At 50.5% G+C, this 27,480-nt stretch overlaps 9 protein-coding genes across 9 annotated transcripts; 4 read left to right on the top strand and 5 right to left on the bottom strand.

The window, feature by feature from the left end:
• Positions 1-164: 164 nt before the first annotated feature.
• On the top strand, positions 165-1,508 carry rad18 (E3 ubiquitin-protein ligase RAD18; the record flags this gene model as incomplete). Its single annotated transcript, XM_056617587.1, has 3 exons — positions 165-699; positions 756-876; positions 947-1,508. 3 exons carry the CDS (start codon positions 165-167, stop codon positions 1,506-1,508), a joined length of 1,218 nt encoding a protein of 405 aa, XP_056473746.1.
• Positions 1,509-1,567: 59 nt separating this feature from the next.
• Positions 1,568-3,298, bottom strand: N7532_005094 (putative vacuolar sorting protein SNF7 family protein; the record flags this gene model as incomplete). The annotated part of the gene is made up of 5 exons (XM_056617588.1): positions 1,568-2,254; positions 2,313-2,507; positions 2,580-2,801; positions 2,870-3,158; positions 3,249-3,298. The coding sequence occupies 5 exons, from the start codon at positions 3,296-3,298 to the stop codon at positions 1,568-1,570; spliced, it is 1,443 nt and encodes a 480-aa protein (XP_056473747.1).
• Positions 3,299-3,841: 543 nt separating this feature from the next.
• Positions 3,842-6,140, bottom strand: N7532_005095 (TRAPP III-specific subunit 85 family protein; the record flags this gene model as incomplete). Its single annotated transcript, XM_056617589.1, has 2 exons — positions 3,842-5,004; positions 5,063-6,140. The coding sequence occupies 2 exons, from the start codon at positions 6,138-6,140 to the stop codon at positions 3,842-3,844; spliced, it is 2,241 nt and encodes a 746-aa protein (XP_056473748.1).
• Positions 6,141-6,594: 454 nt separating this feature from the next.
• N7532_005096 (tRNA adenylyltransferase) lies at positions 6,595-8,556 on the top strand (the record flags this gene model as incomplete). The annotated part of the gene is made up of 3 exons (XM_056617590.1): positions 6,595-7,645; positions 7,704-8,258; positions 8,318-8,556. The coding sequence occupies 3 exons, from the start codon at positions 6,595-6,597 to the stop codon at positions 8,554-8,556; spliced, it is 1,845 nt and encodes a 614-aa protein (XP_056473749.1).
• An 87-nt stretch (positions 8,557-8,643) lies between these two features.
• Positions 8,644-10,556, top strand: N7532_005097 (Tti2 family protein; the record flags this gene model as incomplete). Its single annotated transcript, XM_056617591.1, has 4 exons — positions 8,644-8,793; positions 8,849-9,047; positions 9,100-9,542; positions 9,594-10,556. 4 exons carry the CDS (start codon positions 8,644-8,646, stop codon positions 10,554-10,556), a joined length of 1,755 nt encoding a protein of 584 aa, XP_056473750.1.
• A 198-nt stretch (positions 10,557-10,754) lies between these two features.
• On the bottom strand, positions 10,755-13,736 carry N7532_005098 (phosphatidylinositol-3,5-bisphosphate 5-phosphatase; the record flags this gene model as incomplete). Its single annotated transcript, XM_056617592.1, has 1 exon — positions 10,755-13,736. One exon carries the CDS (start codon positions 13,734-13,736, stop codon positions 10,755-10,757), a length of 2,982 nt encoding a protein of 993 aa, XP_056473751.1.
• Positions 13,737-14,288: 552 nt separating this feature from the next.
• On the bottom strand, positions 14,289-15,767 carry N7532_005099 (acyl-CoA dehydrogenase family protein; the record flags this gene model as incomplete). The annotated part of the gene is made up of 4 exons (XM_056617593.1): positions 14,289-14,794; positions 14,847-14,936; positions 14,991-15,218; positions 15,275-15,767. The coding sequence occupies 4 exons, from the start codon at positions 15,765-15,767 to the stop codon at positions 14,289-14,291; spliced, it is 1,317 nt and encodes a 438-aa protein (XP_056473752.1).
• Positions 15,768-16,043: 276 nt separating this feature from the next.
• Positions 16,044-18,365, bottom strand: N7532_005100 (putative protein kinase; the record flags this gene model as incomplete). Its single annotated transcript, XM_056617594.1, has 1 exon — positions 16,044-18,365. One exon carries the CDS (start codon positions 18,363-18,365, stop codon positions 16,044-16,046), a length of 2,322 nt encoding a protein of 773 aa, XP_056473753.1.
• Positions 18,366-21,055: 2,690 nt separating this feature from the next.
• N7532_005101 (DNA-directed DNA polymerase delta POL3) lies at positions 21,056-25,920 on the top strand (the record flags this gene model as incomplete). Its single annotated transcript, XM_056617595.1, has 7 exons — positions 21,056-21,448; positions 21,505-23,690; positions 23,753-24,314; positions 24,686-24,934; positions 25,018-25,239; positions 25,297-25,312; positions 25,403-25,920. The coding sequence occupies 7 exons, from the start codon at positions 21,056-21,058 to the stop codon at positions 25,918-25,920; spliced, it is 4,146 nt and encodes a 1,381-aa protein (XP_056473754.1).
• Positions 25,921-27,480: the final 1,560 nt, after the last annotated feature.

Here is a 27,480-nt window from a genome sequence, read left to right on the forward strand (position 1 = left end):
CAAGTTGCTTGACGCGTGCCGCAACCACTTAACGCGTATCAGTCAGCCGGTCTTGGCGCTCACTCCACCTACGCCTGCGCCGACTTCCTTTCGCGACGCCGCGATCCTGCGCAGTCCGCTACAAGGGGGTTCCTATTTGCGACCTGACCCCCAATATCGACCCGATGGAGCCGTCATTTGATGTCCCGGACTCCACAGACTGGCTAGATACGCCACTTTCACTCCTAGCGCCTCTCGAATCATCGCTACGATGTCAAGTCTGCAAGGACTTTTTTGACAACCCTGTCATTACCTCCTGCTCGCATACATTCTGCTCTCTTTGTATTCGGAGATGCCTCAGTACCGAGGGGAAGTGTCCTGTGTGTCGTTCGGCTGATCAGGAACTGAAACTCCGTCGCAACTGGGCTGTCCAGGAATTCCTCGAGACCTTTCAGAATGCGCGACCAAGCGTTCTCGACCTCGCGAGAAAGGAGGCCACGCGCCTCAAAGAAGGAGATAACCATGAGCCTTCGCCCAAAAAAAGGAAAGTGGAGAAAATGAGCTCAACAGAGCAAGTCGCGGTGGTTCAAGCCAGCCCGCAACATGTGCGGACCAGGTCGCAACGAGTGGCGGGAAACGCGTCAAAGCCACAGCCGAAGGAAGAGGAGGCGGTCGAGGTGATAGATGACAGTCAGGATGAGGAAGAGGAGTACATTCCCGGTCAGTATATTCGATTTCGCCCACATGGGCTGCGGACCAATCTTATACCTTCACAGAAGACGGAATGGTCGCGTGCCCCATTTGCGAGCGCAAAATGAAGGCGCACGCAGTTTTTGCCCACTTGGACAACTGTCAAGGGAAAATGGAGACGACGCCGCCTAGGGCCCCGGCTTTCGGGTAAGTAAAGATGTTAAGACCAGTCACATCAGCCTAGGTCATTGAATCTAATATAGAACGGCACGCATAGATCCCTACAGTCGCGGACAAGGCCTGTCGAAAAATCGCCCGGAAAAACACTGGACAGGATACCTGCTATCAACTACTCTTTATTGAAAGACAACCTACTACGGAAGAAACTGCGGGAGCTGGGAATCCCGGATTGGGGCCCCAGGCCACTCTTGCAACGGCGGCACACCGAGTGGATGAATTTATGGAATGCCAACTGTGATTCAAAAATCCCGAAAACCAAAAGAGGCCTACTGCAGGAACTTGACGTATGGGAACGAACACAAGGGGGTAATGCAGGGCCGTCGCCTTTCACATCAACCAACAATAATGTGATGCGCAAGGACTTCGATGCTGCTGGGTGGTCGGCAAGTCACGGCGATGATTTCAAGCGTCTGATTGCGAATGCTCGGAAACGAAGCGAAGCCCAGGTGCGATCAACGATCCCCGAAGCTTCTAGGTCGTCTGAGAGTGAACCAGCGATACGTCCTGCTGCTCCTGGGGACCCTCGGTTGGGAAATGGTATATCAGTAGAGACCAATCAGAACGTTGGATCCCACGACTCGCTTGATCCGTCGAGCTAACGAGTGAGCATTGTGTGATGCGGTAGGCCACAATGAAGACTCATCCCTCGATGGGGCTACTACTTGGCTTCCATTGGGCGGTCTTCCACCGATAGATTTGACAGTCTGCCAGTCAACAGAGCCTCGGCGTCTTTGTCTCCTTTTGCTTGACGAGCTGCTTCGGCCGATGCCTGTTTCAAGCTATCCAGCTCGGCCAGTCTCTGCCGTGTCTCTTCCGCTTGTTCTTCCTCCTTCACCCTTCGTCCACTCTCCTCTAGTGCCTCGAGCTCGTCATCGATTTCACCTTCATCGATTACGGGCGCAGTCTCATTCATGATACTGCCAACCTCGTCCACCTTACTCATCTCCTCACGCAATTCCTCGACCACATCTTCCACTCTCTCTGCACCTCCAATTTGGGCATGCAGGCCACGAAGGACACCAGTGCTCGCTTCCATGACTTGCACGATTTCGACCTGTCCAGCGGCTTGCTCGATTTTGGAATAGACCTCCTCGAGTTGCGCAAGGGCATTTAGACGTTGTTGCAGATTATGCTCAACGAGTTTCTTGGAACGCACTGCCCCAAGTGCTGAAATGCGGTTTTTGTTGGCCAGCGCCGTTTTCGCAGATGCTGTCAATTCTGCGATCTTTTGTTCCAGGCCCTCGATCTGCTTTGTCATTGTCGAGACGAGGGTCTTGATAGAAGCAATAGTCGTATCTTGTTGCGTGATATATGACGAGTCATCTGCAGACTTGAATTTGATAGTCTGTGTGCCCGGTGAGTCATCTCTTTATAGAAGCGTTGTGTATATAGTCACCACGTACCTTCCCATCATATGCGATCTTGCCAGTATCGCGAGACAAATAAGTCAAAAGAACATCAAAGTCTAAATCTGAGAGTTCTGTAATGTCATGTAGCACGTCGGCGAAATGTTCGACAAAGCTTTCTTTCGAAAATATAAGGTCAAGTTTTGATGGCTTGTGGCCAACGGCCCTTTTGACAACCAAGTCTGCTGCTTCCTGCCGGACGAAACGAGTTAATCAGCATAGCTATCCCATGGAATTGTTGATCACGGTAAAAACGCATCATACCTGTAAGTTTTCCACCAAGACCAACTCTTGGACCTGCAACTTGGGTGCCGATTCATCTGAACCCACCACAATGCCCTTTAACTGGCGCAGACCCCAGCTCATAACATTCCAAGGGTTCAAAGCCCCGGGGTCAATTATTTCCCACTGGGTCTTCTTCAGGAACCCTGCGTCGGTCTTGTACATCGGCAAGGGCACCATGGTTCGCTTCTTCATTGCCTCGTTCTGCGAATATCCATATCAGTATATTTCCTTGATCATTCACAGCTCAAGGCGTTCACTTGGTGACATACAAAGACAGCTCCAAGCGCAACTGGCCTCCCCAATTCTGGAAGTTCGAGATCTCGTAATAGTGACTCATCCGTCCGAAGAATGAGATGATCCGTCTTCTTGCGACTCGGTCTACCGATATTCTGTGACGATGCTGACCCGGAGCGTACGCGCACACCCCGCGAAGAAGTGTATCCACGCTTTGCAGCGCGGTTCAGTGCTTGTTCCCAGGCGGCGACATTGATGGCATACCCATCGGGGTTGGTTTTCTTCTGGAGGGCGAAATCGGAGTAGAGGGACGGCAGGCGGTTTCTACGCGGTCGATGCGGACCGGTTAGCTCGATGCAGCATTTCCAAAGGCTCATCTTGAGCTAATTTTCAGGGTTTAGTTGTGTTGAGTACCTTCTGAACGCATCCTCGTGCCGAAGGATGTAGTCGAGCAGCTCGCTCATGTTGGCGGTCTATGTACAGTGGTGGCCGGCTGCCAGCTAATGAGGAGTCCGAAGCAGTGCCACTAGGTAGAAATACCAGCTGTCGTGTGCTGTAGAAGGAAGAGGGGCGCGTGCGCTCAGTTTCGGGTGTTGCGGTGCGGAAGTCGCTGTCAACAACGACTCCAAATGGGCCTGTTGCGGTGGGATTGCGAGAGCTCCACAGCTTTTATCGATAAGGCCATGTGACCAACCTCAGATAGATCTGATATTAAGTTGGCTCGGGATCGATGCAATAACAATCTTTGTTCACAATTACGGTGAAAATGAGGCTAGTGCAGACTATTGTACCCCCTGAGTTCTTCAATTGAAGACTCAGACCGGAAAAGGAAAGCACGACAGAATGACTCCCTTGTGGCCTGAAAGACAATGATTCATAAGAGTTTCGAGTTGTTCTACTTGACAAGAACCAGAATCCAATTGGAAACTCAGTCTGCCAATGTGATAAAGCAGCAAATAAATATGTAGTCTATTCATATATGCTATGATGAGATATTAAGTTCATACTCAAGCTCGTTCAAAGTCATCATTCGGCGGGTCCTCAGGGTTCCTGGCTCCCGGAGACATGTTGAGATTTCCTGCGTCTAGTGTCGCCGGAAGCCCGATCAACGAGCGACGATGGCTGCGCTTGTCAAGCTTCTCGCTAGTTTCTTCAGTGCCGATGGGATCTTCTTCGGTCGGAGTTTTATCCGGAGCATCGAATCCTCGCGCCTCGAGATACTCTACCTTCACGGCATGTCGTAGGTTATCGACAAACGCTTGCATCTCTGGCATCGGAAAAACGCCATCGGCCTCCAGAACAACGGCATACAGACGTTCGGCTTCTTCAAGACAGGATGAAGCAAGAGACGGCTTCCCTGCCTTGAGCCACTGATCGGCGGCCAGAATACTCCACATGCCGGCCTTGCGTCGACGAGCACCCCATTTCGCTCCGGTTGCTGGTGTCTTGGAAGCGTAGCATGCGGCTACCCGCTCCATGAAAAGTATCTGACCGATTGACTCAACCAAGCCAAAGTCCATGACCCGCATGGCCCACCTGGCGGCACTTTCGGTAGCAGATCCGCCCCGGGATTTCAGAAGCTCGACAGCCAAAGTAAGGGACCGGAGGGCGTGTGGCGCATCAGAGCAACGTGTGAGATACGAGTAGCAAGCAGTCTCAAACATTTGATCAACGCTCTCCAGCTTGATCTTTGCGGACATGGCGAGTGGATTCAAGAGCATGCTCACCGCACACATCTCATGAGCACCGGCATGATACTTCCACGCTTTGTCATTGCCAAAATCCGAGCGAATCATGTCGTAGGTTGACGCAGCAAGCTTCCAGTCGCGGAGCATAAAAGCGAAATCAGCCATCTTCCGCAAGATGGCCTCCGGGGAGTCTGGTGAATAGAAATTCTGCGTGGAATCATAATTTCCACTGTTGCCACCCGAAGACCCAATGCCTGACCGTGAACTAGAACCGAAGCCAGCCCATCGTCGTGACATGGACATGAAACGGCCACTGATACCGCGCCGTCGAGATGCAACTTGGTCATTCCACACAGCCACTCGGTTTTCCATGAAGGGTATTACTGACTGCACGATCAACTCCCGGATGAAAGATTTGATTGCAGTGACGTCGGAGTCGAAGAGATAGGGGGTGCCATCGGTTCCTAAATCCACAAGTGTTTCTAGGTAGAGCATTAGTATAAACCCACAAAAGACAGTATAAAAGGCACGGAGACTTACGGGCTTCTCCTACTCCCGACAAGTGCTCTCGGGGTGATAACCATTCACACGAGGGTACTTGCGTACTATCATCATCGGTCACCACACATTGACTGCTCCGGAGTCTTAATAGATGGCAATGGAGCCCGAAATGGCGCTTCATCTGATCGTAAAGTCTGGTAGACTCAGCGATATCATCTCGCTCCTCGTCGTGGACCAAAACATAGTACCGGAGATACTCTTGTTGGACCCAGTCAGGTAGCCGTCTGTCACCTGTACTGCTCTCGGCATAAAGCTGCCGAAGAGTCTCCAAAGGTGCGGTATTGCGAGAGCTAATGGAGATTACACTGGCGACGGGATGGCCGAATGTTTCGTGGGGTGCGGCAGGCGTGGTCGACAGAAGCTGACGCAGGAATAACTTGCATAGTGGCGTTGTTGCCGGGAGCCCCAAGACATCTTTGGAAGAAATTGGGCCTCCAAGCGAATTTTCTCCAGAATCTAACTGTTTCTCCAGAACTTCCTCCATTTGTGCGAGTGACGAATCCCTACCAGGATCTCGTCCGGCGTGGGCTTCGCCGAACCCTTTAAGATTCACAAAACGCACGCCATAGTCTTCCCAAGCACGACTTGACCCAATGCTATCCCGAATGACAACCTTCCCTGGGACCGTCTCCCCAAATGGTCGTATCAATTCCGAGAAACCTCCCTTGAACCCCTTATTCCTCACCAGCTCATCGGTATCCTCGGAGGCATGGACGGCGACAGTAGGCGAGAAAGCTCGAATAATCAGTGACCGGATATCTTCTGAGCCATCAAAGCGCCCATCAAGAGGTGAGCCGATAGACGATCGAGCTAATTGCGGGGTGGACGATCGGCCAGAGCGGGATTGCGGTGACGCTGATCGAATGGCCAATTCGGCAGTCGTAGCTGGCAGTGACGAGGTTGGAGACGACCCTGTGCGAGTCTCTGCCAGCTCAGCATCCAGGGAAACCGTGGCGTCGTGCTCATCCGGGTACCTTGACTTGGACGCGTTTCGCGCAACGCCGGGCGAGAAGGACGGCGGAGGTTTCACCGGAGTACCATCTCCGGGCGATGTCATGGACACCGACTGCTTTTCGTGAACCTAAAGCTAGTTTCAGGAATCGGCAGGCCCCATGGACTGCAAGACCGAAGAATGGTGACTGCGGCTGTGCGGAAGAGGGCTGGGTAACAAGGTCGGGCTCTGATCAGATGGTGTTGTGGCGGGAAGAAAGCCAAGTTGCGGATGCGGGCCGGGAAGATGTGGTTGCGACCGGGGTAGTGGCGCGCTGCGGCCGTCAAGCAAGTCAAGGAAGTAGCCGATGGGCATTGGGCAGCAGAGTGCTGAATGCAACCTGAAGCCAGAGATAGTAGGATGTGTAGATCGTCCGAGGCGCCTCACGCATTCGGGGAGATTGCGCGTGATGCAACCACGTGAGAGCCGCAGCTTATCGATCAGCACTGAGTGAGTCGCTTTTTTTTTGTTCGCTTTGAGCCACTGACCTCTTGCCCACGGTCTTCGAGGGCCATAGTCAATGACCAGACTGCGCTCGTTGAACTCTTTGCTCGTGGCCTATCGCCTGTCCTCTGTCCACTCCCCACTCCGCCCTTGCGCGAGAACAGCTCTTTCAACACGCCTGCGCAGCTTCTCCAAATCCCCGCTCCGAACCCCCCTCACACCTAGCTTTCACTCTCTCATGCGCGTTCGCGAAGGTAATTCGCATTCTCCTGATCGAGCGAGCAAAAAGCGACGAATCACTACACCCACGCGGGGTGACCTGCACGACATGGCGCAAACCCACCCCGCCATTCAGCTCACGCCAATTGAAAGCGCACTACGAACCCTCCTCCTCGACGTCGCACGGCACATTCAAGAGAATGGAATAACCGAAGAAGGGAGCGATGTGACCAAGCATCCCGAGACGGTGTTGCGCTTCACGGGCGGCTGGGTTCGGGACAAGCTGCTTGGAGTGGACAGTCACGACATCGACGTGGGGATCAGCAGTATGACGGGTTATCAGTTCGGCTTGGCTTTGAAGGACTACCTTGACATCCCCGAGAACCTCGAAAAATACAAGAGGGCACTACCCAGCGGCGAAATGAATGATGCAATTGTCAGCCTCCACAAAATCGATGCCAATCCCGAAAAGTCCAAGCACCTGGAGACTGTCACAACCAAAATTTTCGGACTCGATATTGATCTGGTCAATTTGCGTAAGGAGACATACACAGAGGATAGTCGAAATCCCCAAATGGAATTTGGGACGGCGGTCGAAGATGCATTACGCCGAGATGCGACAATCAATGCGCTTTTCTACAATCTCAACGAGGCACGACTAGAAGATCTGACAGAGCAAGGGCTGAATGACATGAAGAAAAAGATCATTCGCACTCCAATGGAGCCCTATCAGACTTTCAAGGATGATCCGCTCCGTGTGCTTCGACTGATTCGGTTCGCTAGCCGCTTGGAATATCAAATCGACGAGGAGGCTGAAATGGCCATGCGGAATGAGGACATCAGTGCCGCCTTGAAGCTTAAAATCAGCAAGGAGCGCGTCTTTACTGAGCTCGACAAGATGCTGCGCGGTAAGTAGGTCTATGCCATTGCAAGAGGGCAGTTTCTAACGCAATCCCAATTACACAGGCCCCCACCCTCTCCAAGCTTTGCAGTTTATTGATCGAATCGGGCTTTACTCTACCATTTTCGCAAACCACCAGGATGATATAATGGCCAGCACAACCACCTGGCCATTGGCATACAACGCACTCCAGCGACTATTACATCCCGAGTCGGGGGATCTTCAGGCTGAGATCGAACGTCTTCGCAAAGCTCTTGTGCTTGACGAATCTAGCACCTACTATTCCTGGATAATCGCTGCCTTTGCTCCATGGACATCGATCCCTGCGCGAGTCGTCAAGAGCTCTAATTCAAAGCCTGTTCCTACACGTCCAGTCGAGGTTGGTCGCGAAAGCCTCCGTTGCGACAACAAAACCCTGAACATACTTCGCGATGCGACATTGAATTACGAGGATATTACTCGGTGCAAGGCTTCTTTAGCCGGCAACGCGATCCATGGGACCCCGGCAGAGATCCGGCAGCAGGTTGGGCTGCGCATTCGATCCTGGGGCAGAGATTGGAGACTGTGTATGATCTTGGCCATTCTTCAAGAAGTAATGCAGGGACGTAACTTTACTGAGGGTATGAATTGTCCAAACCGATCGATCTGCGTGCGCTAGTGAACTAACCTCTGTCGGCAGTGGTCAAAGAGTATAACCAATTTCTTGCGTACGTCGTAGATAATAACCTGGACGAAGTTTGCGAGCTCAAGCCACTCGTCAACGGTGCCGAGATCATTGAGGCGTTGGGCGCCAAGAAGGGACCCTGGATGAGCCGGGCGACGGCGATGGCGATGGAATGGCAGTTGTTGCACCCGCAGGGCGAGAAGGCGGAGGCGCTGGCCGCGATTTGCGGGCGCCGCGGCGAGTTGGGGCTCTGAAGGCGGGGCGCCAAATTCTATTTCTTCACCTCTTGTTTTTTCCCTTAGCCACCCAGTACTCTACAGGACTACATATCCCCATCCACGATGGACCGCATTCGAAAAGAGGCCCGCGAGGTCCTTCAGAGAAGCCCCTGGAATCGACCCACCGTTTTAGAATCGGCCCTGTCTGCTCGGCTGAGCTTGGCGCAGCTGTGGGAAGATGTCTCAACTCATGATAATTCCACCCGATTGAATGTACGCAGACCATTTTCTGGGAATAATTGAATGTTACTAAGTATCCTAATGGTAGATCTGCGAGAGCCTCTATGCTGCATTGTCTTTCGTCGATCTCGGCTACGATACAATGCTGTCGGATGATGGTGGACCAGCGCCATTAAACATGGCGGATGCCACTGCTTTGAGCAACTTGCTCCAGTGGGCCAGTCACCATGCTCGCCCTTCATCTGAATTTGCAGTCGATTTTGATGACCATGCCGAGATAGCCGAAGGTAGGATAGCCCCGATCGTGATCAAAGATCGCGGCTAATGAAAAAGCTACAGATCAGAAAATTGCCCAAGAAGAAAGCCGCCTGAAATCAGAGATTGCGGTGGAACTCATTTTAATTCTGGGCGCAAAACCAGTGAATGGCCTCCAAGACCGCTCAATCATCAAATCTCCCGGCGTCATTGCAACCATGGCCAGCTTCACTTCCAAGGAGGACCCATGGATCACCCAAACCAGCATGGACTCTGCTGAAACGCATATTAATGTTTCATGCCAATCCGGTATCTGGCCCATAATTGAAAGAGTTCTCAGAGAGGAAATTAGACCTCTTTTTACCAAGACCAGAAACCCTGCCATCACAAGTGAGGGACGCAAGAACCTGCATCCTATGCCATCCGCTCCCTTCGACGGAAGCAAGATTGATGACTCGACCAAGCCATGGAAGAACACCGATATCTATGCTACATCTGTGCTATCATGGGCTATCTCTCAATATCAGGTACTTCCAACGCGGTATCGACCTTAAACTTATTGAACTGACAACCCCAAGCCCACAGACAAAGCCCACCTCGAAGCACATTTTCCACTCCTGGTGCCAGCAATTCTCTCTTTGATAGATGATAGCAGCATCACGTTCAAGGCCAAAGGTTGCCACCTCCTCGTCAAGCTCCTAAAACCCATTCAAGAAAGTGGCTCTGATATTCTTCTCCGAACCAACCTCGTGTCTGTCTTCCAGGAAGCTGTCACGGCCTGTCTTCTCTCGCTACCAAGCATCACCCCCGAGGAAAGCTCCATCCAAATACTAGGAGCAGCATATCCCGCTCTCCTTGCACTCTTGAAAGCAGCTTATCAACCTACGCTCAATAATCAAAAACCCTCACAGCTAGAAAAGAACAGGGAAGCATATTTGACCAACCTTACCAAAATTCTTCGATCGCACCTCATTCCTTCCTTCCACCACATCAGCTTCTCCACGCCAGCCTCCGCCACTACCTCCGCTTCTTTCCCTTACCCACGTCTGTCTACCTTCCTTCTCGGGTGGATATCAACTTTCTGCTCTGAACTGAAAATCCACACAACAAAGTACCTGCAAGACATTGTTCCGGTACTTTACACCACCCTCTCAAATCCATTTGGAACTGCACATCTCCCACTTCTCTCTGCTGCCGTCTCAACCACCAGGGCCGTCATCTTGAACGCGCATCCTCGAGTATGGAAGTGGCGCGGTGAATTACTGGGTGGTCTTGCGGCGTGCTGGCTACACGTTGTTACAGACACGCAGAGTGAAAATCGGAAGAAGGGGAAGTCATCTGGATTGAAGCGGGAGCTTCAGAGTGCAGTATTTGCATTGAAACACGCGCTGCAAAATCCGGTTTCTGTGGTTGGGGAGACGCCGGATCCAGACCAGCAGGCTGCTAAGGAAGGGATTGAGGATGAATTACTAGCGCTTGTTGAAGCTGACGCAGCGCTAGAAGGCCTTTTATTTCCCAAAGCCGACGGCTTCAAGTCCTGAAATACTACAATGGAAGCGGAATAGTAATAATTGTTAATCGAGACACAATTCCTGCGATTACTCAAACATGCTTAAGAGTCTCTTCACATGACAAGGCTCTTGCTGAAGGAATCCTGTAGAGTACATGAATATCGAATAGCACATTCCGGGTATCAATCTCAAATAGCTCGTCCAAAGCTTGCATCACGAAGAGTAAAATCAGACATCCACACGTTGCTTAAAAAGGCTCTTTCCGCGCAACCATTGACGGTATCGTTTGTATCGTTTCTTTTCGTAGTCCTCTCCAACAACAGTAAGACCCTCCTCGGAAACGCTCAGGAATTCGGCGTAGTCAGCCATGTTTTCTTCAGCGTTGGTCTCTAGCGCAGCTTCCTCGACGTTGCATTTGTTGACATGCTCAACAAGATCAGAGTTTGGACCTTGTTCACGCAGCGAAACCGCAGTCACCTCGTCTTCCGATGTTGCGACCAGAGGAACCTTCAATGGATGATTGATGTATCTCTCGTACTCTTCTGCTTCTGTCCCTGTGACTGATGGGTTCAAAGAGTCAGTGACGAGCTGACCGAGGGTCCATTGAGCGATTTGCGCTTTGCTAGGAGCTGCCGGAGCATTCGGATGATGAATAGGCGGGATGTGAGAGGTTTGGGACGTCTCGAAGACGGGCTCCTTAATTATGCCTGTCGATGGAGGCCGTTTCATTGAAGATGGGGTCTGCTGCCTCCATATGTCGGTGATCTCTGAGATCGGTGTAGTTTGTGCGTCCTCGTCACGTCCGCTATTTGCTGGCTCCTGAATCTTTACACTTCGTGTGGGCGGACGATCACGCTGGACTTGTTCCGCTGTGATACGCGGTACGAATGGGCTGCAATCAGGCGGTGCGTGTCCAGGACGGGGCTGTGGGAGGTAATGGATTGTGGAATTTAGCTTGGAAGAGAACACCTTCGAAAGTGTGGACAAGGCGAATGGGCGGTAGTATTCCAACCAGTAGTCATCGAAGTGTGAAAGAGGCTTCTTTGGACGAGATGGAGGAGGAGGAACTTCTCGATCTTTCAGGTTTTCTGGCGTGTACCACGATATGTAGTTTGGTCGCTTTTTCTCCAGATATGTCCTGGGGTCAGTGTGATGCAGGTAATAATCGGTAGAGAGATCCCAAAGCATGGGGGCACCCTGTGTGAAGATGTAGTTTCCAAGGAAGAGGTTGTATGCCTCTTGACGCTGGGCATCCAAGAAGGAATTGTTGTAATATCGTTTGAAACTCTCAACCATGTCTCGTGAGTGACTGCTCCACTGATTTATCTTTCGATATGTCGCCATCGTATTCACCAAATGTGAGCCTCCATACTGGATCGCGATTGTGTCACCATGGTCATGCCACATATTGGTAAATAGATTGACCGCATCTGTGTCGTATTCAACTGTGGTCTCTTCAATGACACCGAGGGCATGAAGCTGATGCCCTAGCGCTCTTTTGCCGATCACAAATTGCGCAGCATTGGTCCGGTCCAGGCAATCTATGCAGTTAGTCCGCGCAACGCCATTTTGAATTTGCAATCCGGTTTCAAGGTCATGCCCATTCTTGAAGAACGCAGTCTTCGGTATTATGTCACCAGCTATTCCTTCCAATGTCTCTATAACATCTTGGTCTCGACTCTTTGCCGCGCGACTCATATCCCAGGCCTTGTAGATGAGCTTTTTGTCTGGTGGCAGGAATTGGTTGAGATATTCCACTGCATCAGTGAACTCCTTAAGTAGCTTGGACTCTCGCGGTGTTCGCTCACGGGACTTGACAAGATTGAGAATGTAGACTGGAGCGCCATATCTCTCGAAAAGATTGTCAAAGTGCAGCGCTGCAGCCGAATAGAATGGGTCCACCAGATTCAGTTCAATATCTGGCTTTGGCGAAACCCCAGTGTTCTCTTGGCTCCAGTACAGAGGGATACTGCCGCGGTGCTGGACATATGAGGTGTAGTTTGGGTTGGCATCGAGTGACGGGCCAGCGGAGTGAAAAGGTGTCGTTGTCTGCTCAGAGACAATCTGTTCGGTTTCCACATCATTCGCAACAAATCCCAGATCGTTCGCGCCGCGTTTGAGGAATCTCGCACCCGCAAAGAATCTAGACCGTCGAGCAATGATCGTGATGTAAATCAATCGTCCATATACACTCAGCTTGGACTGGTCCACGTAACCGTGGATGATGGGAATGCACCACTCATGTGGGTGCTTGAAAACCCCTTCAGCGGGGGAAAGTAGGTGGTTGTTCCACACAAACATCGTGTTGTAATCTCCCAAAGAAGACCGAGCCAGTCCATCTCTATGGTCCTTGCGTTCCCGAAAGATATTATGCTGGAGGGTTTGCGTGATGTTATATGAATAGCTAAAATAAAACGACCGAGTCAAGTCCAAGTTGTTGAGGATCGCCTTATAGCGATCCTCTTCGGACTGTTTTTCAGATTTCGGGCGAGATAATTCGGAGGTCGTCAACGAGATCAATTCGGTTTCATCGATCTGGAAAACATTGTGTCCGCCCAGAATAGCGACTTGACTTCGTTTGGTGACAAGCAGCATGTAGTATGCACCTGTAAACCGAATAAAGCCAAGCAATGCCCATGCACTACACTTTTGCTTCAATCCACCCGAGCTCTTGTTACCATCATCAATTGCATCCAACAACTGGCTCATCTCCCTCTTAGTGTAAACCATGTCATCCTCAGTGATGCTGAGCTCGCCGGACTCGGATGTACGATCAATCTTAAGAATCCGGAAGCGGGTGTCGGTGAGATTTATGCCTACCATGTAGAAACGGGTCGCCGTCTCATACAGAGTAAACTTGTACATCCGATTCATGCTTTCATCTTCCAGATACATTCCCGACCGATGTTTCTGTGCAAAAATAGGCGACGATTCCCGCTCGAAGGACGTAGCGACGCGGGGTTCTTCGTCTTCTTCCTCGGGTGGGATCTCCGACGAGACTGAGGGCTCTGCCGTTATTTCATTCTTCGATTCGGCTTGGGCGACACGGGTTGCAGTCACCGATCGATTCGAGGTGGGGGTTCCCGATTCCGCTGACTCGCCATCGCCTGGCTTTCTCGTCTTTGCATCATTGTTGGGAGGAGCTAGGTGCTCGTCAATAGTGGTATCAGTGACCGGACCGATCAGGGTCACATCGTCGAAGCTCTCCATCCCCACAGCGATGAGCCAGTAGCTGTCGATATGGAGATTGGAGCGGACCAGAAGGTTGAGAGCTTTCCCCACACGCGTAACACGGCTGCCAATGGGCCTCCTGTGCAGGAGGGGGCTAGCGTCAGATTCGCTGACAGAATTAATACGTCTATCATTGTTGTACTAGTTATGGTCAAAGCCACGTACCTGGAAAGTTGATGGGGATTGCTTGAGACAGGAAAAGGTAGGTCCTGTGCCATTTGTTGTTATGACGTAGAGGACAAAGGCGGTGGCTGATGATTCTGCCAACAATTTCTATGAGTACATTGTATATGCGAAATGGATATGCCATCGCGGAATGCATTCAAGTCAAACATTAGGGAATTCATTGCTCGTTTTGTGGAAACTTTGGAAATCTCTCAGAATCCCTGCCAGCAGCACTCACGTCTGCAGTCCGTACCAACAAGATGATAGTGAGTAGTCAATTATATCTTTGTAGCAAACGGATTTTGGAATACTCGGAGATAACGACTTGTGGCTATTAGCTCTTTGAGAAACGTCGCACCATGAGGTCTAAATCTTCGACTGCCGTTTCTCGAGAGCCTTTCTTCTAGTCCTCAGAGCCTTGGTCTCCTCTTGGAGTGCCAGTTTCTGCATAATTTCTTCCGATCCCCCACCCACGACATGGACACGAGCATCACGGCTGATTTGTTCAACCCGTGCTCCCTTGCCAGCTTTGTTATAGCCAGCACCGCCGAATATCTGTTGTGCCTCACGAACGCTTTTCTCCAGTGCTCGAGTAGACATTACCTTCAACAAGGCTGTCATACCACCGATCTTGACATCGTCCACCGGCCGGTCTTTGGTCAGCTCGAGAATATTGACGAGTTGCTCCATGAATGCATATGCTGGCTCAATCATCAGACCAAACTTGAAGATCTTCGACTGAATAGCCTCCTTCTGAATGAGAGGAGAGCCGAATGTTTCTCGCTGAATTGCATAGTTGAATGCATCCTCGGCACAGACACGAGCAAGTCGCAAGGATGCACACGCTAATGCTAGTCGTTCAGGATTGAAGTCTGGATTGCAATTAGACTGTATTCTTGAGCATGACTTATTCTCAAAACATACTTGACATGATCAGAGGGAAACCTCTGTTCTCCTCTCCAATTCGGTTTGCGACAGGGACGCGGACCTCGTCGAGTTCGATAAAGGTTGATCCTATTGTTTCACAAGTTAATAGTTATCCTGCAAGCCATGCTGGCGAAAACTTGCCGCTCGCGTTCACGCCCGAGTTAAACATCCTTCGAAGGGCCACTCCAGGTGCAGCCAAAGGAATAACAAGCAGACTGATTCCAGTTCTTCCAGGACCACCCGTTCGGACTGCTGCCGTACAGTAGTCAGCCCAGATACCATTTGTGATCCATTTCTTTGCGCCATTGACAATATAGTGGTCGCCGTCACGCGTCGCAGTCGTGCGGATATTCGCGACGTCGGACCCAGCTGTAAAGAAACATTAGCATTCTGCCTCGAAGGTCTTGGAAAGAAGCTGAACATACCATCTGGCTCGGTTATTCCTAGGCAAAATCGAATATCGCCCTTCGCAACACCAGGCAACCACCGCTTCTGCTGCTCGGGAGTCCCAAATTTAGCGATCGGCGGACATCCAATCCCATTTCCGCCACCAAGGCCCCAAATGACGCCGACGTAGCCCACGCGCGTCAGTTCATCTGACACGATCAGCGAGCACCAGGTGTCCCACTTCTCTGGCGGCACATTTCCCGGCAGCGACAAGCCAGCTGCGTTCTCGTTGCTTGTGAGAGGGTGAACGATTCCGAAGCCCAGCTCGCAATGACGGCGGCGGACCGACTCGGGGACTTCCCCTGCAGCTTCCCACTCTGCTGCATATGGAGCAATGGAAGTTTCGACGTATTCGCGGACCCAGGCGCGAAGGTTGTGGTGTAGGTCGGTGTAGTAGGGATTTCGTAGGTCGAGTTGAGGTAGCAGAGGCTCGCTGTAAGGGGCGGTTGGGGCGCGGAGATTGCGTGCCATGATGGCTGATTTTGAGTAGCCGCAGAATCAAAGTAAGCCAGTTGGAACCCCACAGCCATTCGACGCCGTTGTATTTCTACATGGCTTTGGGGTGTGACATGAATGCGGGGACTGCCTGTGAAGAACGGCTGCCTCCAGGCCGAGGCCCCTCGGTTATGTCGATCGTTCCCGTATGTAACAGTAGATTGAGGGAAGAGTGCATTGGTTTATGCTGGGTATATCTTTACTTTAAATTATGAAAAGGTCCATCGCCTCCACAATAGATCGTGATCATCCCTAGTGCGCCTCCAGTCGTTTCACGGCCTTATAAATCTGGCGTAATTGCTCTTTCACGTCCTGGCAACTCCACCGCCGCTTTGACTGCGGTGTCAACATGCCCTTAATGCAATTCATCAGAGAGTCGGCAACTCTGATTCCAATATCCAGATGCGTCTCTCCATGATCAATCTTGGCTGCAAAGTCACTGGGGAAAGTGGTGGTGCCCCGGGTCAAATCATTCAACACCATTTGTCGCTCCATCTTGGTGTTTAGCTGGTAAACGAGCTCGAAGAGAATCACGCCAAGAGCATAAACATCCAATTTCTCGTCGATCGTATATTCATCAAAGTAGCCGGGTGAATCAGGGCCCTCGGTGTTTGCGGGTGGTCGGTAGAATTCAGTGCCCACAACGCGCTGGATCTTCGGTCCATGCTGAAACGGTGTTACTGTACCCTCCGATGCGGTCGAATTCAGGTGCGAAATATCCGCGACCAGACCAAAATCACCGATGCGGGGGCGGCAGAATTGAGTAGGAGATTTCGATTCCAAGCTGCAGGTATGGCAGGTATCCAATTTGCTGTTTTCGGGCAAGGATAGGAAGATATTTGCTGGTTTTAGGTCACGATGCACAATGTTCTTCAAGTGGAGATACTCGACCCCCGAGATAATGTCCAAGATCAGCTTCAGTGACGGCATCAAATGGAAGCAATGGCGTCGTGCCGGAGAATATCCATCGTCATTATTTCTGGCTGTCGTTTGAGGGTTCAAATAAGAGCCGAGGGATATTGGGTGGAGGGACATCTGAATATGGAGGATGACCGCTGGTGGCTGACTCCCTGGCTGGTATTGGCGCTGTACTTGAAGTTTTGACTGATCCTGGCTCAATCCATCGGTGAAAATGTCGTCGGTCTGAGCGAAAGTTGATGTTTGTCCATATGAAGAGCTGTCGAAGTTGCGAGGAATAGACTCGATATCTTCATCATCTTCCCAGCCTGCACCGGAGCTCTTCTTGGAATGGTGGGATGACGTTGTTGCGCGACTATTCCAGCGTCGAATGTGATTCGACGATTCCTGGTCATCTGGATAAGAGCCGGCATGCGAGTCCACCGCAGAGCTCTCGGAATTTTCAAAAATGATGCCCATGCTAGGTTCATTGGTAGATTCACGGCTAGACAGATGAGGTTGAGATGGCTCACGGCGAGTGCGAGTCGGTTGCTCGAATGACGTGTGGTTTGAGACATGTGCCTGTTCAACCCAAGCTCCATAATATCGAACAATATTGGTATGCTCCAAGCGAGCGAGCGTCCTGATCTCTTTCATGATGGTCTCCAGCTGATTCTGTCCCCCGTACTGCAATTGATCCAATCTCCTCTGAGACAGAGGAATCATCTTTACGGCATAGTCTTGACCATCCATGTAGTTCCTGGCGTGGTAGACCTCTCCGAAGGAGCCTCGTCCAAGAATTTTGAGCTCCTTAAATTCGACAGCATAGCGCGACATGCTATTCAATGGCGGCGCCGAAGGTTGAGCAAACAGGGAAACGCCCACTGGTGAGCTCTCAAAAAGCGGTCGCGATGAGTGAGGAATATTTCCAGGGCCATTGGGAATACCGTCAAGAAAATCGACTTTGTTGATCGATGGAAGCTGCCGTCTGGAGCGTCTATCGCCTCCATTGTTCTGCCAGAATTGCGAAGTGTTGTCGGGAACAACAATTCCATGTGAGTTCCGAGGAACCAAAGCAAGTTCACGGTCATCCTCACCCTCTATTGGTGATCGGACTGGAGACTCATTGAGGTTCAAGCCTTCAAGGGCGGAAAGGCCAAGCATGTCAAGGCGTTCGCGGTAGGTTTGTCTTGTCGCACCGAGCTCTTCTTCGTCCACTCCGTCCGCTACCAGGCCGTGCTTTGCAAGAAATTGTGACTTATACTTGTAAAGCTTCTTCCCGAGATACTGTGCCTCGGGAGACTGTTTGGTGAAGGTTTTGCTCGAGCCTTGCTGGGCATTGAGGATATCCGCGGCACGGCTTTGGCAGTAAAATTCCAATAAAGCAGATGTCATCATGTTGGCATGGTGGTCGGCATTAAGGTCAATGGTGTCCTGCGACAACCCGGACACATCTTCAAGAGATACTGAGTTCCCTGCATGGCTAGAGCTACTACCGGGCTCTTTCCATTCGGATGATTTTCCAGGTAGCCTGTCCCGACTGGTTTGACGGGATTGCGATCTAGACTTCGCCGTTCCTTTGGTCACCGGAGATTCTTCTTTCTGAGATTCATTTCCATCTGAGTCGGACCCGGACTCTGAAGACGATATTTCTGCGGCTGATTTGAACATCGACATGATGGTATCGACCAAGAGCCCAGTGAGCAGGTGAGAGGAATTTAAATTCACAACATGAAGATGTTGAGGAGAAAGTGAGTGTTAAATAACTGCAAGCTTTCGTCGGATAATCTTGTTCTGGGTGAAATTGAATTCCGCTGCAATTGAAAGTGTTGTGTGCGGGTCGCTGGAATAGTGGGGTTATATATAGTTTTGCTTGGGCGAATTCATCAGAAAGCTCAGCCAGTCTCAAAATCAAGATGAGACCACTCGTGACGGTGTCGGAAAGAGCCAGTCCGAGACCAAGAGATCTTGTTGGGACTGCCTCAAAACATGCAAGGTGTCAACATGCCCTGCACAGGCGAAGATTGACTCAGAATTCCATCGGATTCTACTTGTCTCTGACAAGGCGTGTGATACTAGTCTTGCCTGTCTCAAGCATGTGTCAGGTAGTTGCAACGTCAATTATCACAGGAGAAGATGAGAGACAGAAAGAAGACGCGTGAGACAGCCGTATTCAGGAATGATATCCCATGCCGCGTTGATGGTGGACAGAAGGGTGCGCGGGAGGCGAATGCCGCTGCGACAAGTCTTCATTTTCTGCCGGCAAAACATCCCCGCCAGAGCCTCATGGAGTTCCCCGCCAAATGGGCCACTAAGGTGAGTCCCTGCAATAATGTTCTTGCAGAAAAGTTCTGGACATGCTAGTTTGCCATTGAAAGGACTACTATCCGAATTGCGGGCAGACGGGGATAGAAGAATTCGCAAAACCACTTCCTATGTAGCTGGAGTGATCAACCTTAGCGCCAGGGAGATAGAAGGGTGTTCATATGGTTCAAACTGGCCAGTATATCGGGGTTGATTCGATAAATAAGGATTTTGAAACGCTTTGGCAATCCCGTATTGCCGTATATTTCCCCTGCGCTCGTCCTCTCATTCTTGTTTCATGTCTAAAGGGGGGTTATTATTGCCGCCAAAGGCTCCAGCCTTGTTGCCTTCAAGTAGCTAACCACTTTGGGACGAAATACCTCTCGGATAGACTGTTCTAGCAGCGCTACGCGCTAAGTCCATCTTACATAAATCCCGGCTCGACCACGGAATCCACCACATTTTAGCTAACCAAAGCGGATCTCTTTTATTGCCTTCTGGCGTCGGCAAAGTTCGATCAATTCCGCTATCATGGACATCCAGGCCTGGACACCAGAAGAACGAATTTCGCGTCTCTCTCATCGACACTGCAGAATTATCGAAGAAATGATCACAATATCGGAGCCAGCTACTTTCTCCTCTGTCAATCGCCGAGACGGTTCTTCCCTGGGTTTACTGGACAGATTACCCGTGGAGATTCTCCATATGTGTTTTAAACAGTTGGATTTGCAGACATTGTCACGCCTAGCGTGCACATCTCTACTGGGAAAAAGAGCTGTCGAGGCTTTCCCCGCGTATCGTGACCTGATGAAATTGGTGCCTGACACATTGAAAGCCCTTGGTCAAACAGGACTGGCTCAAGTCCACTCCGCTGCAACTGTACACCAGGCTTTATGCTCAACAGACTCTGTCTCTTGTGACAATTATGGAGCTTTTCTGTTCCTCCCAGACTGTGGCCGAACATGCTATGAGTGTCTGCTGCATGTTCACGATCGCTGGGCGATGCCCATATCGGTTGCCAGGAAGTGTTTCCGGCTTCCTGGCCACCAGCTAGAACGGTTACCAGTTCTCCACAGTATCCCGGGAATATACAGCCGACATCTTGATTCGCGCCAGCGACGTCTTCGTCTTGTGGGCGTCAAACAGGCCAGGGAAATTGCATTAGATTTCCATGAAGATATTGGATGGCTTGATAATGCCGATCGAGAAGAGAAAAAGACGCTACCGAGAGAGACGGGTCTTTTCAAACTCCTTCGGACTGAATGCTCACACCCGAGCGCACTTCAGACGCCATCGGTATTTCATTATCGAGTAAGAAACCCACAAGAAGGAATGGGGTCCATTTTATTCCCTTCACTTTTACCTGGCGGTGAGCTCGAGACGGCGGTCTGGTGCCTGGGCTGCAATTGGATTTATAAACAGAGGTATACATCCTATTCGCAATTATACTGGCGTAAAGACATCGATCTTTATGCTATGAAAAACCGTGCCAGGTCCCAGTCTGAGCTAATTTCACACGTGCTGGACTGTCCTGGAGCCAAGAAACTCGCCGAAAGCTTCTCATTAGATGATCGCACTCGCGATGTCGGCTTACAAACCCTCTCTTGAATATGAGATAGCCAAAATATGCAACCCATTCTGTCATCTACCCTAGGGTACATAACCCATATCGTGCTTGAGACACTATTGCCATCAAGTTGGAATGTCACTTTCAGAAAATAAACTGATGCAACTATATTTTTTTCCCTCAGAGCGTATCACATTCCGTTTCCTAAATTGTAGTGCTGGCTTTTATGACTGTAATCTGAAGGTACCATCTAATGCTGCTTCGATTACCAGCTGACCCACTTTGTGAATAACGTGCGTTTTGATTGGTCGATTTTATCTTATCATCATGTGACCGCTCACGCGTTAAGAGCGTCACGTCGAAGTCGCGACTTGCGACACGACTTTCGGAGGTTCGGACAGTTGCCCGCCCAACCCATTCTCCTCTCTCCTGCGTGACACCCCGTCCAATTCAGCTTCGCAACGGTGCACGCATGCACCTGTGACAAGCCGCCACAATGCCCGAAGCCATCATGCCCCAGAAGCGGGTGCTGGGCGAAGCCAGCGCCAACCCTCGCAATGACTTCGTATCCCCCGCCGTGCTCAAGAAGCGTAAGATCGAAAACGAGTCATCCTCTCAGCTGAAGGCCCCGCCTATGGGCACCCAAAGAAAAGGATTCGGCTCTAGCCAACCACAAAAGAGCCATTTTGAGGAGGAAGTGCTGGAAAAGTTAACGCAAGATATTGGAGACCTGAAAGAAACCAACGCGGAGAAGGATCAGCAATGGGAACGTCCTCCCCTTGGAGATTTCAACCCGGCTACAGAGAACATTTGTTTCCAGCAGATTGACGCCGAAGAAGGCAGAATGGCTGGAGACAAAATTGCAGTTCGCCTATTCGGCGTGACCGAGGTACGTCGCCTCTTCGTCTGAATTAGCGGTTTCATAACGACTAATACAATACACAGGCCGGTCAATCAGTACTCCTCAACGTAACAGGATTTCAACACTATCTCTACGTCGCCGCCCCGGTCGGTTTCACCCAGGAAGACTGTAATCCCTATCGGGCTTTCCTTGAAACCAAAATGGCGCAGTCGGTCCCCGTGATCCAGTCAGTTCAGGTTACGATGCGAGAGAACATCTATGGTTTTCAAGGAAACCAAAAAAGCTGGTATCTGAAGATTACTGTAACAGACCCGAAGTTCATCGCCAGGCTTCGCAGCGCCCTCGAAACTGGAAGCGGGACAATGAACTACAAAGGCCTTTGGGGAAGTTCGGCCGACTCGGGTATTCTGACATTCGACAACATCCAATATCTGCTGCGATTCATGATCGATACGGGGCTGCATGGCATGTCTTGGGTGGAAGCTGCTGCAGGCAAGTATCGTCTCATTCCCGAGTGGGAAAAGGTGTCAACATGCCAGCTTGAAGCCGTGATGGACTATCATGATATGATTGCACATGCGCCAAACGGAGAGTGGGCTAAGATGGCTCCCCTCCGCGTGTTGTCATTCGATATTGAGTGTGCTGGTCGACAAGGTATCTTTCCAGAGCCCAATGTGGACCCAGTCATTCAAATAGCCAACGTCGTGACCCGCTACGGAGAGTCGAAGCCTTTCGTCAGAAACGTGTTCTGCCTCGATACATGTAGCTTGATTGTTAATACACAGATCCTCGAATTCGAAAAAGAGGAAAAAATGCTTATGGCGTGGAAGGAATTCCTGCAGAAGGTGGATCCCGACGTCATCATCGGTTACAATATTGCAAACTTCGATTTCCCGTATCTGCTGGATCGCGCGAAGCATCTGAAGTGTGGTCATTTCCCCTACTGGACTCGCTTAAAGGGAACGAAAACTGAGGCCAAAGAGGCCAATTTCTCTAGCAAGCAGATGGGCAACCGTGAGACAAAAGCGACGAACACAAATGGCCGAATCCAACTTGACTTGCTACAACTCATTCAACGAGACCACCATCTCCGAAGCTATACCCTCAACTCGGTGTCCTACGAATTTTTGCGCGAACAGAAAGAGGACGTTCACCATACAATGATCACGGAGTTGTTTAACGGCACGCCCGATTCACGACGACGATTGGCTGTTTACTGCCTGAAAGATGCCTATTTGCCGCAACGATTGATGGATAAGCTGATGTGTCTGGTGAACTACACAGAAATGGCAAGAGTAACGGGTGTGCCCTTCAACTTTCTGCTTTCTCGTGGTCAACAGGTGAAGTTTATCAGTCAGCTTTTCCGAAAAGCCCTTGAACAGCAGCTTGTCGTCCCAAATTCCAAGTCGCAAGATGAGCAGGACTATGAAGGTGCTACTGTGATCGAACCGAAGCGAGGATACTACAACGTTCCCATTGCGACACTCGATTTTGCGTCCCTTTATCCCTCTATCATCCAGGCCCATAACCTGTGCTACACTACGTTGCTGAACAAGAGCAGTGTTGATAAACTCGGCCTCAAGAAAGACGAAGATTACATTGTGACGCCAAATGGGGACTTATTCTGCACAAGTAAAGTTCGCAAGGGTCTTCTGTCGCAGATTCTCGAGGAACTCCTGAGTGCTCGTAAGAAGGCCAAGAAGGAGCTTGGTGTGGAAACCGATCCTTTCAAGAAGGCTGTGCTGAACGGTCGGCAGCTTGCCTTGAAGGTCAGCGCAAACAGTGTTTACGGTCTAACTGGTGCCACGGTCGGCAAGCTCCCCTGTCTTCCTATTGCCAGTAGTACCACCAGTTACGGTCGTCAAATGATCGAGAAGACAAAGGAGGAGGTCGAGGCTCGCTACACCATTGCCAATGGCTACTCTCACGACGCCCAAGTCATTTATGGTGATACTGATTCCGTCATGGTGAAATTTGGGGTTAGTGACCTGGCTGATGCCATGAAGCTCGGTGAAGAGGCTGCGGAATATGTCTCGTCCAAGTTCATCAAACCCATCAAGCTTGAGTTCGAGAAGGTGTACTTCCCGTACCTTCTTATCAACAAGAAGCGATATGCTGGTCTTTTCTGGACTAACACCATAAAGCACGACAAGATGGACACCAAGGGAATCGAGACAGTTCGCCGTGACAACTGCGTGCTTGTTCAAAACGTGATTGAGACCGTCTTGAACAAAATCCTCATTGACCGAGACCCCGACGCGGCCCAAGAGTAAGTACATTTCATCTCCACCAGATGTATCTGCCTGACAGATGCTAACACGTCTCATCTAGCTACGTGAAATCGACTATTTCAGATCTTCTGCAAAATAAGGTCGATATGTCGAAACTGGTCATTACAAAGCAGCTTTCTCAAAAGGAATATGCCGCCAAGCAGGCTCACGTCGAGCTTGCCAAGCGTATGGCGAAGCGTGATGCAGGTTCTGCCCCTGCCCTTGGTGACCGTGTAGCCTACGTCATGATCAAGGGTGCGACGAACTCCAAAGGCTATGAGCGAGCGGAAGACCCGATCTACGTTTTGGAAAATAATGTTCCCATCGACACGAAATACTACCTGGATAACCAGCTTGCCAATCCGCTCGGCCGTATTTTCGAACCCATCCTGGGCGAAAAGAAAGCCAACCAGCTGCTGACTGGCGAGCACACACGGTCAATCTCTGTTGCTGCACCCAGCTTGGGTGGATTGATGAAGTTCGCCAAACGGACACAAACATGCATGGGCTGCAAAAAGCCTCTCGCGGGCAAGGAGGAGATGGCCGGTGCAGTGTGCGAGAACTGCCGCCCTCGTGTGGGAGAGCTCTACACCAAGACGTTGATCAAGGCCTCTGATCTGGAGGTTCGTTTCGGCCGCCTGTGGACACAGTGCCAGCGATGCCAAGGCAGTCTTCACTGTGAAGTCATTTGCTCATCGCGCGATTGCCCCATTTTCTACATGCGCATGAAAGCGAAGAAAGATGTCGAGGATGCGCAGAAAGAGCTTTCGCGGTTTGACTTTGATGCCGCAGCTTGGTGAAGAATGGATTACTTGTCTGTAATATTTGCATTCGACTACGAAATGTTTTCTGCTTCGAGACTTTACGGTTGGGCTTGGTGGTTTCTGAGAGCGGCGTTGGGAGTTCATTCTGTACACAGCGTAATCAACAGAAGCATTCACATCTTTAGGATGGAGGGATATTTTCTTTCGCACTAAAAATTAATTCGATCAAGTCAATTCCCTCAGAGTCTGAACAGAATGACTTACAAGTTCGGCTCTTCACAGCGGAGATCCGTGACGTCGCCAAAGTCTTGGCGCGGAAGAGCTCCTTCTCCGCCGATCCCTTCGAGGTCTTCCGAGTCCTTTCGGCGAAGAGCATGTTCTCTAGCTCCAGCTTCAGGATGAACCCCAACGACAACGGGACCGGGGATAGGCTTCCGAATGGCCAGCAGGCAAATGGCTCAGCAATTCCGTGGGCAGAGGTATGTCGCATCGCCAAATTTCCTCGTCGCATCGGAAATCCGAAGTCGCGAAATGCGCTGGAGATACTCGACCAATCTACTAGCAAAAAGGACTTCTCGGGCGTAGAAACAGACAATGGCTAACACGGCAAACTCGAGCAGGTCTTTCATCGACACGAAACTGTCCTTACCTCTCATCTGGAAATGCTCGAGGCCGTGAAAAAGAAGTCTCGCTCGAGGGCGACGAGGCACTCCGGACGGTGTCGTCTATGGTGAGCAAGACGGTCCAAGCAATGACACAATTTAAGGTGGTGCGAAAGAAGGTGGTAAGTGGCTAGTGAAGCTCCTTTTGGATACTGCGACTAAAAATTCATGTGATCTAGTTGAACATGCACAACAGTACGTTGATCGACCTCTCCACCTCGCGATTCCACACCTGCATCAGTCAGAAGTACATGTCGGGGAAAGCAGGCTAACGAAAGTCTTCAGAGAAACTAAGCGAACCTGCCAACCCTACCGAAAACCCGAAATCCTCGTCCACCTCGCAATCCACACATACCGAATCTGGCAAGAGAAAAAGGCGCTCTCTGACAGAGAAGGAGAAAGAGAATACCCCTACAGACCGCCATATCAACCCCCCAAACGATGCGACAGCTGAAGGGCCCGTCCCAAAACAAAGACGAAACAACCATCGCACTTCAAGGGGTCATAGTGCTCTAAATGCTGCCGAAGAGCTCCCGCATGATGCCTCTCCCGCCTCTGATACCGAAGATATCTCTGCCGAGGTCCAACGGCGATTACGAATTAAAGAAGAACTGCGTCGGAAGAAGGACCTTGCGCAACCAGAGAAGCGTAAGCGGGAAAGCTTACTCTCTAACGAGAGTGTGTCGCCTGGAGGACACGGGCATCAGAAAAAGCGCGTTCGTTTGGACAAAGGCACGAAGAGAGGCGGAGGCTTAATATCTGGTCAAGAAGATCGCTGGATCCCCAAGAGACAGAAGAGGTGACTGCACTGTGGAAGCACGGACCCCGCAGCAAGATGCGATTTTGCTTCATTGCATTTATTCTTACAGAACAGTCGACTGTACCAACATCTTTATCACAATCAACGGGTCTTCCACCTAGAAATGAGACGAAACTCAAATATTGCATACAATGGGCGTATAGAATTAATGAGCCACTTCATCATTCGGTACTGTTACAGTAGTATGGAGAGAAAAGGCGAGAAACATACGATAATTTTAATTGCTATTCAGACCCTCTAACTACTCTCCTTTGTCCAGCCGTGAACCAAATGCAAAGCGACATGAAAGCCCATTGTGAGTCGCTTACCACTTTCTATTCAAATCAAATTTGAAGCGGAGGCGGCGAATTGGGTGGCGATAGGCATGGCGATGGGCATGGTGTTGACGGTGGTGACTGATTCTGTGTGACGGATGAACCTGGGAATAGCCTCATCTCGTAGAAGGGTGCCTGAGGCATAATTTTGGGTCGTTTGCACTACGCGTTTGCTGGTGCGCGATTGCTGGGTACTTAAGCCCTCTTTTTCTGGCGGACTTTCTTTCTTTCTCCTTCCTTCTTCATCTTGGTGCATCATCGAACGGGACTGTGCTGGTGATTGGGGGGGCGAAGGAGGCAACCAAGGAGGTGGAGGTGAGGGAGACGGGGAAGGATACAAGTGCGAATGATCATAGTATCCAGCGTCTTCGCTGTCACGAGGCGAACTCCTCGCCGATGAAGGCGGAGAGTCCTGAGATGAATTTTGCTGCAGCGAGAGAGGAGTCATTGAAATTAATCAGCTTGATGCTTGACCGAGGATATGAACTATTAGATTGCTCGATGGCGTTAAATAGTTCCTCGAGGGAGCTTGCTTTTATACCAGATCCCCCTCTTATTGCGGGACGCGAAGAAATACTCGAGCAATGCTCGTTGTTCTAAACAATGCGATTGAGTACAAAGAATACAATTCTTGTTTGTATCGCTGGCGATCATTGTCTAGTATCTCCCGGAAGCCAAAAATAGCGACTGGGGAAAGCTTGGCAGGGTCAGGAGCAACAGAGCGCGGCAACCGCATATGGCATCGGACCATGATTTTGTTGGAGATCCTTCGCAAGTCAAAATTCGAACCAATCCAAAGATGGCTTAGAACCCTCAGCAAAAGGGTTAAGTTAACTCGGAATAAACTTGTCGGGGGTCAGGGCTGTCTCGACAAAATGTAGACCACATATAGTATCGGACCATGAACAGTGTCGAAAGCCGCACCACTTACCTCGTTACAGCAAACAAAAAGCACACAAAATCAAGATGTCTGATAAATAATGATTTTCATTGTATAGTTCAATTGCCCTGTACGCGAGACTCATCTTGAAAGAATGCATTCATCTACATCAAAGATGATATCATGCGCTAGAGGCTTTTTGCCTCTACTTTTGGACAAGGGTATTTGAGCGTTGTGGAGTTATTTTCAGTTGTTTTCTGGTGAGCTATTTCAGATTGCTCTGGCTCAAGCACCCTGGCCCATGTAACATGTGATTCCCACATATCGTCGTCTTCATGGACGGCACCCA

The sequence above is a fragment of the Penicillium argentinense genome (assembly GCF_028826775.1).
Source record: "Penicillium argentinense strain IBT 30761 chromosome Unknown utg000005l_segment0_segment0, whole genome shotgun sequence".
NCBI lineage: Eukaryota > Fungi > Ascomycota > Eurotiomycetes > Eurotiales > Aspergillaceae > Penicillium > Penicillium argentinense.